The 14,465-nt window shown below is 36.6% G+C and overlaps 1 protein-coding gene across 3 annotated transcripts in view; it reads right to left on the reverse strand.

Annotated features, from left to right (window-relative positions):
* LOC140984130 (uncharacterized) overlaps positions 1 to 14,465 on the reverse strand; it is a 31,957-nt gene that overhangs the window by 6,042 nt on the left and 11,450 nt on the right. For all 3 annotated transcript variants that reach the window (XM_073451347.1, XM_073451365.1, XM_073451356.1), the window contains exons 4-9: positions 10,884 to 12,361; positions 10,360 to 10,623; positions 7,718 to 7,938; positions 6,322 to 6,593; positions 1,794 to 4,836; positions 1,588 to 1,720 (exon numbers count right to left, since the gene is read on the reverse strand). In XM_073451347.1, coding sequence (XP_073307448.1) covers positions 1,588 to 1,720; positions 1,794 to 4,836; positions 6,322 to 6,593; positions 7,718 to 7,938; positions 10,360 to 10,623; positions 10,884 to 12,361 — 5,411 coding nt within the window. The remainder of the gene's footprint in view (positions 1 to 1,587; positions 1,721 to 1,793; positions 4,837 to 6,321; positions 6,594 to 7,717; positions 7,939 to 10,359; positions 10,624 to 10,883; positions 12,362 to 14,465) is intronic.

Genomic DNA, 14,465 nt, shown 5'->3' on the forward strand with positions numbered 1-14,465 from the left:
CTAGAAAAATATTAAAGAGTCTAGTCAACCATTAGACCCAACTTCCCCTAGACACTTCCATACCTCAATTGGTATCTCATTTGGTCCAACTGTCTTCCCCGGTTTCATCCTCACTAGCTCTACGATGGAACAATAGATGTCTTACTTCATGTATCTCATATCTACCCACGCTCAACTCCTCCGTAGTTGTCCCATTGAGTAAGTTTTTAAAGTAATCCCTCCATATATCTAGGATAACTTTATCTTGCATTAAAACTATATCATCTTCGTGCTTGATACATCTGACATGGATCAAGTCTTTAGTGTTCCGATCCCTGACTTTCGCTATCTTTAGTGTTCCGATCCCTGACTTTCGCTATCTTAAAAATTTATAATTTTCTCTTCGTACCTAGCCTATCATACTAATCATTACATGCTTTTTCTTAGCATCTCCTACTGCTCTACTACTGAGAGTCTTGGCTTGTTTACGTAGCTCATATGATCATTGGTCTCTAGCTTCTTGCCAGTTCTTGAACCTTATTTTCTTTTCCCTAATGGCTTGTTGCACCTCATTCTTCCTATACCCTTGGCCTTGGAGAGTTTTTGGAAACATCCGGGGGACAAACCACATATTCCAAGATTCCTACCAAATTTGCATAAATACCTTAACAAGCTAACAACATCCCAGCACCCATTTATGACAATGCATAAAGAAAATTCATAATGTGCCTTTTAGGTAAATTTTTAATCCCTTACAACCTGAATCATCATATACTAGCTCAAGGCAGGGAGAAAACCAACAAGCTAGTACATAACGTGAAGAGGAAAGTAAGGATCTCTTATTATTAATGCAGATAACCTGCACCCGGGTAGATAGATCATAGATACAAACACCTGACTCAAATTTAATAAAAGATTACTTTTCAAAACATTTTATGAGTTCAATGATTTGATTCAGATTTCAACCTCCAGCTTTAGTGTAAGAGTTAGAAATTGAGGAATATATTCCAACTGTTTGTTACAAAAAAGAACTCTTGCCATATTTCTCCCAGTATATTTCACTTATATGAAGTAGGTGATATTTGTCATCTAAAAAGATTCTAAACTTCCACAAACTGATCAGAGGTTTTAACCTTTGGGAATTGTTTATTTGATGAAAGCTTACATGACCATACAACATATACATATACCTAGTTCTGTGTTGTACTAATTTTTTCACTCTATTTCTACTATCTAGAACTTACTCAACAAGACATATTTAGGAACAAATTATGCTAATATTCATAGTTGTCAAGTATTAAGTAAAACTGAAGCAACAAGAATATAATGATAATTCACGCCAATGAACCAGAGAATGCCATTTAAAAATGTAGAAAGCACCACAATCAAATCATACCAGCATAATTCACGCAACAGAGAACTTAAAGGTGAAATGTGACGGACCAAGATTGTGGTTAAATTGAAACATTAAAGAGGGAGTTGTGACTAGTCATAAATAAAAATGAGAAATATAAAGAAGAGCAATGGGATTGCCTGAAGCATTATATCCTGTGCATGTATGTGCCCAGACAAAAGTATCAACACTAAAACTAGATCAAGGTAAGGCACCTGATGAAGAGAGGGAGCCCCAGACTTTGTCCAGATACCTTAACACCTCAAGGGAAGCTTCATCAATTGTTCTGCAACCTGATACAGCAGGCCAATGAGCTAGAGTGTCCTCACCACCATTTCTTCCAATAATCTGAGGAAGATATTTGATACATGTCAAGTAAAATAAGCTATGTCAATCAAATAATCACAATGCAAAACCGCACCTGAAGGTGCTTCAGCACGGTTGAAAAGGCTGGAGGACTCCTCAAATGTAGTGGTTCCCAAGCATACTCTGGGGGTACAACAGTCTGTTTCAAAAGAATTGGGGCACAACTCCAAGCAAGAGACCAATCCTTAACCAATATAGCATCACTGTAAGAACAAAGCACTCTGTTCCCATTCCTTTTGCCACCAATATTTGGAAAACCATTTTCAGCTGGAATGCAAGAAATCTTGCTGAGGAGATTGCAAAATTTGTTCCCATAAAGTACAGCAAAATTTGAAAAAATTGTTTTCGCCAAACTTTCAGCCAGTTCCCAAATTTCAATAGTTACCCCATTCTCTGAATGCATGCCGTTGGTCTCAAGGTCATCCACAACTTCTGTGGGGTTCATACACTCATTTCCCAGATACTCCACTCTTTGGGCACATTCTAACACCACATCTGTTTCAGTAGAAGTTCTGAGACCTGTTTTTCGTAAAATTTGAAGCCATCCATCAGAAACAAACCTCTCTCCTGGAAATTTCTGCTTTACGCCAGAGAATACAGAAGTCAATAATGAATCACTGGGGTCAAAAAGATCTTTCGGTTTACATAGGTTTTCAGATCGAACGTCAGCTGTTTTGACAAAATTGGTATCCTTAAGCACTTCTAACACAGATGAATCTAAATATAGGTCTTGCCAATTTGTGTACAAGTATATCAAGATATCCTCCCGCTCAAGCTGAGATTTACATTCAAATCCAGGCAATCCAAATTTCACAAGAATCTGTGGATCATGCAATTCAGGGATTCCAAGTGCTCGAAGGAAAGAACTTTCAGAAGAATTAGAAGAGTGAGAAAGACAACGATCATCAAATGGCTTGAGAAATGTATTTGATGAGATAATGCAAAGATCTTGGTCTTGCAGTTGGGTATATGTCCCGAGTACTGTTCTGTAAATAGGAAGATTGCGTAAAACTTCAAGTTCTTCCCTCGCATAAGAGCAACCAGTGGAAATGATATCAGCGGCAAATAAATTGAAAAGCTCATCTCGTTCTGAAGTGGAAAAGGAAGTAATTTCGGGGAAATAACCAGCTTGTTTGGCGGCCACAAGCTTGGATGCTATAATTTTCCCTAATGACTTGCCATCTTCTGGTAAACAATTTGACGATGCAGCACAATCAATAAAATTAACATCAAATATAGGAATATTACATTGGTTAAGCATTGACCACAACCAAGGATACTTCTGTTCTATAAATCTAAACGATGACAAGTATGATTGCATCTCACGAGATTCAGAGGAAAATTCAGATTGATTAACTTCAGATGCATCTACTTCCGAAGTAGCACTAGAAGACTGAAAATTGCAACTAGAAGGAGGAATAAAGATGAGATGGCTTTCTCTCACCCGGCACAAGATCGGACGACCAAGAAAAGCAGGGATAAGGGGCCAATCAGAAAAAAGAGAGAGGTCTTCTGATGTGGCACTGAAAATTTTCCAAAAGAGTAATATCCACTCAGGAGAAGGACCTGCCTCCCCACCAGAACTCCCGGTTTTTTCCCATGAAAACCAGGGAGCATTATTTGAGTTAACATGTATCACCCAATTTTCATGAAAAACAAACTTCATATGGCTAGCAAGCAAGCGCAAAGAGAAAGTCTGGAGCTTCAAAAATGATTTCATTGAATGGTTTGAGAAAATATTTTCCAAGATTGGTCGCTCAAGTGCTTCGGGATGCATGAACTTTCCCACTAAAGAGGCAACCAAAGATAGTTCCTCCTTGCTTCCAATCCAAACTTCAGTAAACCCCAATTTTATCAAACTATTATTCGCTGTTGGACATGGTAAACCTTTGACTTCAGACGCTATATGGAAAAACTTTTGATCTTCCATCGAAACAAAGCCATAACTTTTATTACCAATCACAGTATCCCTGTGGGAAGAACCTCCGGTCATACCTATATCTTCAACCACTCCACGACCAAATTCAAATAGAGCCTTCCCTAGGTTTGTCATCATTTCAATTGCATCACCCCCAGAGTTGTTTGAATCTAGCGTAGACTCCCCCCCATATTTACGTACATTAGCATTTGATACAGCTGAGGAATAATTGTCTTCATGTTTGCTTAAAGAACCCAAATCAGAAATACTCAAGCCCCTCGATTTGTTAAGATCACTGACTCGAGATGAATCCAAAAGTTGGATGTCTGATAAACAGTATTCAAGGACGTCTATGTAGGTGTCAATTGACCAATCACCAATACGAGGAGTAGTAGTCCGAAGAAGGTCTCGTACCATCTTGGGCTTGATTTCTTTAACAGCGATGCCCACAGCCTGAATTTCAGCCACCAATTCCCATGGGACTGAAAACACAGGATAATGTTCCTTGACAAAAGCACAAACACTGGCTGGAAGCAAGTTGTCTCCTACACCACTTCCAGGCTGTGAAAGAAACATACCTTCTGAAGCCTTGATTAAATTTCCAGAATACATCCGCCAAACTGGAAGGTCAACAAGACGAGCATATAATGGCTTAATAACTTGTTCGATAAGACATTCGAAGTCTGCCTCAAGAGGCATCGTAGTTGACTCTGCACCATTTTTTGATTGCTTGACCGAAGCAATAGCCCCTGATCTAGGCCAAAAATTATATGCATCCCTCCCGTATGACCTCAAAACCAAACTAACAGAACGAGCTAAATTTGGCTCAAGAGTCGAGGTCAACGGATCTCTCTGTAACCGCTGCATCTCCGATATTAATTTAACATAAGAATCGCGAACGCAAGACATCAATTCTCTGTTCCAAGCTTCTATCAAATGACTACTAGCATCAGATTGCACCTCCAATGCAGCATCGCTATGTTGGAATCTGAAAAGGTAGCGACTCTGATTATGACACACAAGGAAAGATCCAACAACAGTCACGGGAATGTTTACATTGCTTGATAGAGGAAGCGGAGACATGATGAAGTTTGACAGATGGTTCTCTAAACGATGGCCATTTCGTGACAAATGTGCTGCAACTCCAGCAACAGGCATCAAGTTATATGCAAGGTACCGCCTGCAAAGGGTATATATGTTAGATATGGAGGAAGACGATTAAGTAAGAAAATTAATATTCAAAGAAGTTAACAGTTAAAAATAAGTTAGTTGAGAAGTAGATTAACCATCATACAGTTTTAAATATCTGTGTACACGTATCCACTAAAAGTTGAGTATTAATATACAAAGGACAAGTCAGAAGAGCACAACTAAACAGCAGTCAGAATTTTAAATTCGAGCGTGAGCTCAAAGTTTCTTCAAGAAGCCTCAAAATTGACTTGAATTAGAACTCCAAATGTAACGTTCAAGTTCTATTCAAGTCATAAGTCCAGCTTCTTGAACTGCAGCCACAAATGACAGATGCAAAACATGGGACGATGGAATGAAAAAGATGAAGATGCAAAGTGAGGAGGTGTAAAGAAAATATAAGAGAAAAATGGCACAAAATTTACAAAAATGACAATATGTATGTTTTATCAAGGGTAAATAGAAAAAATCCCACAAGAAATAAATTATTTTTTATTAATTCATTCAACCAAATACTTCATGATTATTATCTAAAAAAGTGCTGAAATAATTATCCCATATCATTCCTTAATTTGCAAACATGAAATCATCAATCACTCAATCATCCCATCAAACAAAACCAAACATAGAGCATACATTACATTTTATCATTATGAATTAGTTTCTTATAGAAAGGATAAACCTTTTAGGAAGATAGAAAAGGGACACAACAATTAGAACGTGTAATAGTTAGGCAAAACATGGGACGTACACAGGTATCCACATTTATCACATAAGCTTCATGATTGAATATATTTACAAAATCTACCACACAATTATTTTGAAGGTTAACAGATCATCTGGAGCAGTAAGACATGTAAAACATAAGATATTGCTTAAATATGTACTATGTAGCAACTAGTTTTCCTAGGAAGCAAGGACTCAATTCCATATTTCTCATTAAATGCTTTTTATATCACTAGAAATACAAACCTTTAAAAAGAAAAATAGAAAAAAAGACTTCTCATTATAAAGATGATTCCTTGACTTGTACTTAGTTTATTTTAATGGTTGATATTCTTTTACAAGACCGTGTGGATGCACTTATTAAAGAAACTTGTTGCCATCAAAATGTAAAGGGAATGTTCGTTTTCCAGTCATCAACCATCATCAGACATTCCCGCATGCATAACACTTGTTCAAACATTAATCCCATGGCTACCATGTGATAAGTGCGATGCCACAGTGTCAGCATATATGCGTGTGCAACACCTCTCATAATAGTTGTTAGGAGAAACATCAAAATCATTCATTTACTCACAAAAAATGTAGCTACCAGGTTTCATTGCACAAGAAGTTTCGTGAATGGCATAATTTCTAAATGAACCCATATGGGATGACAGGTTAGACATTTTGATTCACTTACTAATACTCTTAATCAACACTTGAGCTACACATCATGATTTACGTAAACAAGTGTTTGAACCTTACAGCATACCTATCAAGGGCCATGTTTCTTGTCTGACCAGAACCCATACTGAGTACCATGAGCCACCGGTCGACGAATTTAGCTCCTCCAAGACTCAAGTTCAAATCAAGAACTTGCAACTTGATGGCATCACTTGAGCTACTGAATATGCTTGATAGTTGGAATTTCTTCCACTTCTTTTTGGAAAAAGGATTTCTAGATATAGCAGACAAGGGATCGAGATCAATCGAATAATCTAGGCAGGGCCGTGGGCTGCCATCCTCCCATGTTAACAAAGATACCTGAGAAGTGGAATATTATCTCGAAATCAGGCCCCAAATAAAATTGTTATTTTGTCCATTTCACACCTCATGTTTCTGTGATTCCCTTCAAATGAAACTCATTTAGATTTTCCATCTCACGCCTTTATTCTGAGAGTTTACAATAACTAGGTTTTCCGTACATCTATACTGATATTTAAAAGAAAAAATTACCAAGTTTACAAGAACTCTTAAAGTAGTCATTTAAATGAATATGCACATTTCAGAAGAATTTCTAGAAACAGTGGACAGTAATTTTTCTTTGGTTTTTTCCTTAGTAGTTAATTCATTAAATACTTACACATTCAGTGAAGGCAACATAGTTTTATAAACAACCTAATGGCTTATTATGAAAAATCACCGTCTAAAGCTCAAAATTCATTTATGAATTCGACTCCAAGGGGACGTTGATTTATTTTGATTTTATCTACATCAAGTCCCAACAATTAACTTCGACAGATTGGAAAGTTTAGCTCACAAAAGTAGCTCATAAATCACATTTTACGAGCAGTATTTTGCCTAAATTTCAGATTTTTTCATCTTGACAAATGGAGCTCCAACTAATGATAAAGCCAGCTAACAAACCAAAAAATAATCATTAATTACAAATAAACTTTAAAGTAACTGAATTTTGAAAAATACAACCTAAAAGACTCAATTCATAAAGTTCAAAAGCATTTAGAAGGAACTATGCTCTCCTCCACAAGTAACATGATCACTGAATCCCACGCAAAATAACAGGAGTTAACTGAATATAGTGGCTTGGGGGTAAAGAATTATATAATGGACTGAACTAGTGTATTATATCAGATGCTCCACAAGTTACTATCAGATGCCCAAATCAGAATTATATAATGAAATGTATTGCCCCAAAAATATAGAGCCACAACCTCATAGTTAACACTTCTTAAATTGAACCAAACAGAATACAATTTCAGTGGTTTGTACTGAACAGTTCACATATGAAATTGGGTACACAAAAATATGGTTGGTGAATTTCATCCATCGTGACTCAGACCCATAGAATATTTCCTGGCTAGATCTCTGGAAACCAATCATTTGGAAATATTCTTATTTAATCTTCATTTCTTTAATACTAATCATACCTGTGAAATTGACTTCAAAAATAGCATTATTTTAGAAGAATGCTCCATGAACTTGTCAAATATCAATGTCATCCTAGATGAGTCAAGATCTGCTCCATCTTCCTTGAACTTAGATGAAAGAGGCATTCGTATTACTGTAGAATTAGATGAAGACCATTGCATATCTTCTCCAATCAACATTGGCATGAACTGATCACGAAAACGGTCCGTCAATTTTGTACCTATATATTAGCGGGGACAAAACAATTGGATTCGTAAGATAGTTGCTCACAAATAAGAAGTTATGGCCAATCAAGGGACATGAAAGACAAATTTATGGTCCAAGTTTTCTGACATTTGATTTAGCCTTATCCAACAATTGGTGAGAAACGCCCCACAGAAATTCTGAATTTTCATTGCCAAAACAAGGAGAGTAGTTATAAACAAATGAGAGGAACAAGTTATAATTGGTGGCTAAAGATGTGCTTGGATTGATGGATTTGAGAGCATGAATTTCAAATCCATTGATTTCATATTCTTTGACTTGCTTTGATTGACAAAATTGGATTTAATTTCAAAACCACTCAATATCAGAATATGCAATTTCAATGGTATTTGTGATCGATTTCAAATACAGCCAATACAGGTGTCATTTGAAATACATCCATCAAATCCTTCTCTAAATCAAATCCTCCCTCCACTAGAGTGCGCTACCAAGAAGCTATTGATTGGTTTATTAGTAGTGGAGGAAATTTGATAAATAGAAGGAAAACGGTTTCGAAACGACTCCCCCCTCCCAAACATCTTCCCAAAACCGAATGACATTACGTCATTACCCTTTCTTAACACCGCACCCACCAATTGATGAAAAGTCGGGTAAGACCGAGATATAAATTTCCACGGGCTTCTAAATGTTGTGTTCCTTGCCAACCTCGCATCCCACCCATTATCTTGGAGACCATAAATGCTTGATATAACTTTTTTCCATAACGGCTCTTTTTCCACCGATCCTCTCCACCACCATTTCCCCAACAATGCTCTATTTCTTAAACAAATATTCCCCAAACCCAATCCTCCTCTGTTCTTCGGTTTAGTAACCTGTTCCCATCCAACAACATGACAATGTGTGTCCCCGTCTGCCCCGTCCCACAAAAAATCTCTCGTCAACTTTTCCATCAATTTCTCCACCCGTCTTGGCACTCTAAATAAAGACATGAAATAAGATGGCAAAGCGCTCAACATTGACTTTATCAGAACTAACCGTCCCCCCTTGAAAGGAAAGCTTTTTTCCATGAAGCTAATTTTCTTGCCATTTTTGATAAGACCGGTTCCCAAAAGTATAATTTCGTGGGATTACGTCCCAATGGAACCCCGAGGTACTTTATTTGCCAAATATCTTTTTTACATCCAATTGCCTGTGCCAAAGCATCAACTTCGTCTTCCTGAAAATTAATTCCCAACACAACACTTTTATCCAAATTTATTTTCAATCCCGATTGAAGCCCGAAGCAGTTAAGCATATCCACTAATGCAATCATCCGCAAACTGAATATGTGAGATCTCCAATTTCCTCCTCCCTATTTCGAGTCCTTTAACTTCATTTAAGCGCCTGGCCTTATCTACCAGTCTTCCCAAAACATCCACTACTAAATTAAAAAGGAAAGGGGATAACGGATCCCCCTGTCGAAGTCCTCGCTTCCCTTTGAATTTTCCCCTTGGCCTTCCATTAATGAAAATCGAAAAAGACACACTCGAAACACAGCCCATAATCCACATCCTCCATCTTGCCCCAAACCCTTTCATATGCAACACATAATCCAGAAACTTCCAATCTACATTGTCATAGGTTTTTTCCAAATCAACTTTAAGAATCCAGCCTTTCTTATGTTTACGTCGATAGTCCTCAATCACCTCATTCGCAATGAGGCAACATTCAAGAATCCGTCTCCCCTTAATAAAAGCACAATGGTTTTCCTTGATTGTTCTAGCCAAGACTTTCTTAAGTCTATTAGTCAACACTTTGACCAATATCTTGTACAAGCTCGTCGTCAAACTAATCGGTCTGAAATCCTTTACCTTAATTGCCTCGTGTTTCTGTGGGATTAGGCAAATATATGTTTCGTTTGTGATGCCATTAACCACCCCTCCCTCATAAAATTCATCAAACACTTTCATTAGGTCTGCTTTAACCGTGTCCCAATTATGTTGAAAAAAAGCCAATGTAAATCCATCCGGCTCTGGCGCTTTATCACCATCACATTCGAACACCGCTCTTCTAATCTCTTCCTCTGAAAAAACAATCTCCAACTGCCTCCCTCAAATCTGAAGGACACCATTCCACTCCATCGATCCCACCTCCCCCAACCCCGTCTCCTTTTCTGTACAGATTCCTATAAAAGTTGATTATATGTTTTACAAACACAAAAAACTACGGAAAGAAATACACATAAAATTTTTTTTTTTGATACGAAACAGAATAAATAGACATAAAATAAATGACAGCATAAGCACCATACAGTTGATACTTGCAAAAATATCAAACTTTCTACATGGGCATCTAATCTAATTAAGTAAATGGACCAAATAAGATATCCAACGCAAGAAAATGTGTTATTTAATGTATAAACCCTCAGTTGAGAGCTGAGGATGTCACGACAGCGTACCTTTCAATGGAAAAAGTTTGGCAGAAGGTAAGTGACTTGAAGGTGGGGCAATAGCTACACCCCTAGGATCAAAAATGTAGAAGAAGCCATCAGATAAGACTGATGGCAAATCACTTATGGAAAAACAGCTCAGTAATCCTAAGCCATAGTTGAGAGTGTCACCCCTCAGATTCCATGGTGGAAGAAATTGGAGGCTGGCTACTTCATCTCCACTTAAACTGGCACCCTCCAGTACTGCCACCAGGGCAGGCCCTTGAAATTCCGCTGCATAGGTTGGGGCATCAATCACAGAAAGCTCAGAATCAGAAAGTACAAAAGACACCAGATTTTTTTAACTTACATATGTCATCAAAAGCTGTCATTTCCAAGAACACACAAAAAATGTATACACTCTCAAGCTAAATATAAGAATCATTTCTATTAACACACTTAAAACCCGGGAACAATAAAAAAATTCAATACAGTAAAATCTGCAATTTATTCATCTTAAAATAGCTATAACAAATTAAACAGAAGATTATCACCTAGATTGTGTTGCAACAGAGACTGGCGTGGATGTTCCCTCTTGTCAAAAATGAGGTGAAGCTTATCGGTTTTGCAACAATCTGCCAATTCAATCAAGTCAAAAAGAAGAAACTCATAGTTCCCATGAGATTCCAGTAGCTCTTTTATTTTACTATAGTCCATGCAAGGCAGATCTTTAGTTAATTCTTTACTGACTAAAGAAAGGGAACGGAGTGATTGAACGCCTAATCTGTTGGCCAAGTCATAGCTGATTGATGGATGCACACAACGTTTCCCGACAGGGGAATGAATCTCCATCCATGGTGCATCATTGTACACAAGATCCCCAGCAGCTCTGAGTACTCCAGTAGAATCTGGAATCAATAGAGTACTAGGAATTTCAACTACTGACCCTTCCGTGTAACTATCTGCAAGAGTTTCTAGTATATGCAGGACAAAACTCAACTGGTCAGTTGGGAGACAGCCACCTTTTAAATCATTTTCCAACCGTTGTAGAACATGAAAATAATCAAAAACATCGAAACTGCGTCTGACACCTAATGCCAGAAGCAAATCCTGGAAAAGTGATAATTCAGATGGTACAACATACATATATGGACTAAATTTCACAGGGGAATCGAATGCAAGCACCTCACAAACCACAAAATCATCTCCAATCCAAACCCAAGGAACACCAGCCAAGGAAGATTTAAGTAACATCAAATCATCAGTTTGAATATAATTTTGCAAGTGTGAATAGATTAATGGTATCTGCTTTTGCAATTCGTCATTAAAATGCAGCTTCAGCTCATTATAGCTATTAGATAACCCAACTAATTGGGCAGACAAGGTTTCCACATCTGGGTGATCCATCCAACCAAGTTTCTGCTGTAGGAACTCAGAACATTCTCCATCCAACAAATGAAACTTACATGAAACAATCCACATCTGTGATTTAGGTCTGACCTTAAATGGTGCTGCGATTCTATGAGCTGAGGCTAACCATGGAAGGCCATGAATTGGTGGATCCGTGTAGACAGGACACCAGCTGATAGCCCTCAGATCTGACCAAAAATCTTCTCCAATCTTGTCATCAACCATGTCACTGACAACTGAATCGATGTCCAAAACATCTGACAAAAGATATTCAGAACCGTAAATGTAGGACCTCTCCTCTTCACCTTCATGAAGTGCAATATCTGAAGATTCCATATCATTGGTTGAAAGTTTTTCCTCATCACGAGAAGGCAGCTTCAAAGTTACTATGTTTAAACAAGAAAGCAGCCTTCTTGAGATCATTGTTGCTTCTGAGTCTCTTGATTTGTACAACATTGAAACTGACTTGGCAGAATCAAGTAAACCAGTAAAGCCCAAAGTCTGTCTAAGCCCAAGGGTTACCAGAGTGTCCAGAGTTTGTGGGTCAGAGAAGTTCTCCGAGGGGAAAAAGGCTCCACTGTGAAGAAATGTTTTCAGTTCAGGAATGCGAGGATCATAAAGCCTGCCATAGAGCAACTCACAAATCATAATGGGCATACATCAAAGATTGAGATAAACATCTTCATGTAATGAGAAAGCAACAACCATGCAAAGTGTGAAAAGAAAGCCTCTCCTCTCACCACAGTTTACATGAGACATTAAACCATGGAATTAAATTCTTTGGTTTCATTGTCAACTCTTCATTTTACCTCCCCCGAAATAAAATAAATTAATCACCATCTCATTTTCATTATTCCCCAAACCACATTTTCTGTCCTTTCATATCTCCCAACACAATATTCTTTTAAACTTTTTATCACCTTTCAAAATAATATAAATATTATTATATTTTAACCCAAAACACAAAACGTGAAATCTTTTAATTAGGATTACATTATGATATAGCACCATTACGAGACAATTTTTTATGTGATTTGACATCTATAATAACATATATGTTTTCCTAAAACAATACCAATTAAGCATACTGTTGTACAACACTGTTAGGAAACATCTTGGTGGTTCAATAAGGAGGGCTGTCTTAGGTACACATCCAGTGTATAACAATAATCACTCCTATGACTATGAACTTATCTCAAAATAGCAGAGGTGCCCCCCACTAATGATGCGCTACGCCTGAGCCTCAATTTAGTGAAATGTGCACAAGTGCTATCGCATTTCTACACAAGGCAGCGAGAAGTAATGAAATTAGTTATTCTTTGTAGGTAGTTCTAGTAGTTCTATGGACGACTATATATAGGGGTGGACCATATTGGTGCTAGCCTTGGCTTCAGCCCAGGCTAGCCCACATCTTAATAGATTAATAATGTACCGGAGCACACGTTGTGTGCTTGTACAGTCTTTTTTTAATTAATTTGATTTATATTCAGAGGTAAAATCGCAAGTGTAAAAAGTAATAAAGGATCATACTGAAATTTGAATTGATTAAATTTAAATTGAGATCATACCATAATTGTAAAAATTAATGAGGGACTAAACTGTAATTTGAAATTATGAAGAAAAAATGGTAAAAAACAAAACAAAAACAAAAAGTCAGACAATGACACCATTTTTTGTCATTATTAGGCTTGCACTTAATAATAGTAATAGATATAATGGGTCATATATTTAAATTGGCCTAGTCCAAAAAAATTTGAAAAAAATAAATAAGTTCTGTATTTATTGGTATGAGCTTTATTATACTAATGGGCTCTATATTTATCTTTGAGCCCAAGCATATGGCGGTCAGCCGCCATTTTGGCTGAGAGCGAGATTGTTGAGCCAACCCACCTATTTTACACAACAAGACAAGGTGGCCCACCGCTTTGGCTAGTCGAAAAATTGCTAACTCAACCCGCCTATTTCTTTAGCGAGGCAGACCCAATCTATTTCAATAGCTTTAATCGGAGTGAAAGATATTCAAAGCTAAGCTATGTGGTTTAATGGATAAAAATGCATATTATAAATTAAATATATTATTGTCTTTTGTGTCTTTTGTGAGAAACAAAAATAAGACTAATTAATTGTTCTAATAGGTTGTGTTTAATTGGGTAGATGGGATTGGATAGGATAAATAATGTTGTAATTATTAAAATATTGCATAGGGTGTGGAATAGATTTAATAAGTAATAGTATGCTTCGTATGACTAAATAAATTTAAGATAAGATGATAAATTATGATTTTGTCTTTTTCAATAATTAATGAATATTAAAAAAAGATATATGAAGGATGATGTTCTAATTTTAAATTAAATGATTTTATTGATATGGAATACATAATCAGTACAGAAAATGCAACCAAACAAGCGACAAGATAGGATTATTTTAGATAATCCAATCCCATCCATCTAAAATAAACACACCCATATTAAATTAATAATCTTGTTATGATATAAATTGATTGGTGCTTAAATCTATAATCTATAAAGTGAACAAACATCCATATAAGTGGCATTTCAATTAAACATCCATATAAGTGGCATTTCAATTAAATCTCAATATTTATGATTTTAGTATTGGATCAATGCTTTAATTTTTATAACATAGAACAAAACCAACATAAATTAAATTTAAAAAATTATACCATATGTTATGAAAATATTTTATAATTATGTTAACTATTCAAG

The sequence above is a fragment of the Primulina huaijiensis genome, chromosome 1 (genome assembly GCF_012295235.1).
Source record: "Primulina huaijiensis isolate GDHJ02 chromosome 1, ASM1229523v2, whole genome shotgun sequence".
In the NCBI taxonomy this organism is placed as follows: domain Eukaryota; kingdom Viridiplantae; phylum Streptophyta; class Magnoliopsida; order Lamiales; family Gesneriaceae; genus Primulina; species Primulina huaijiensis.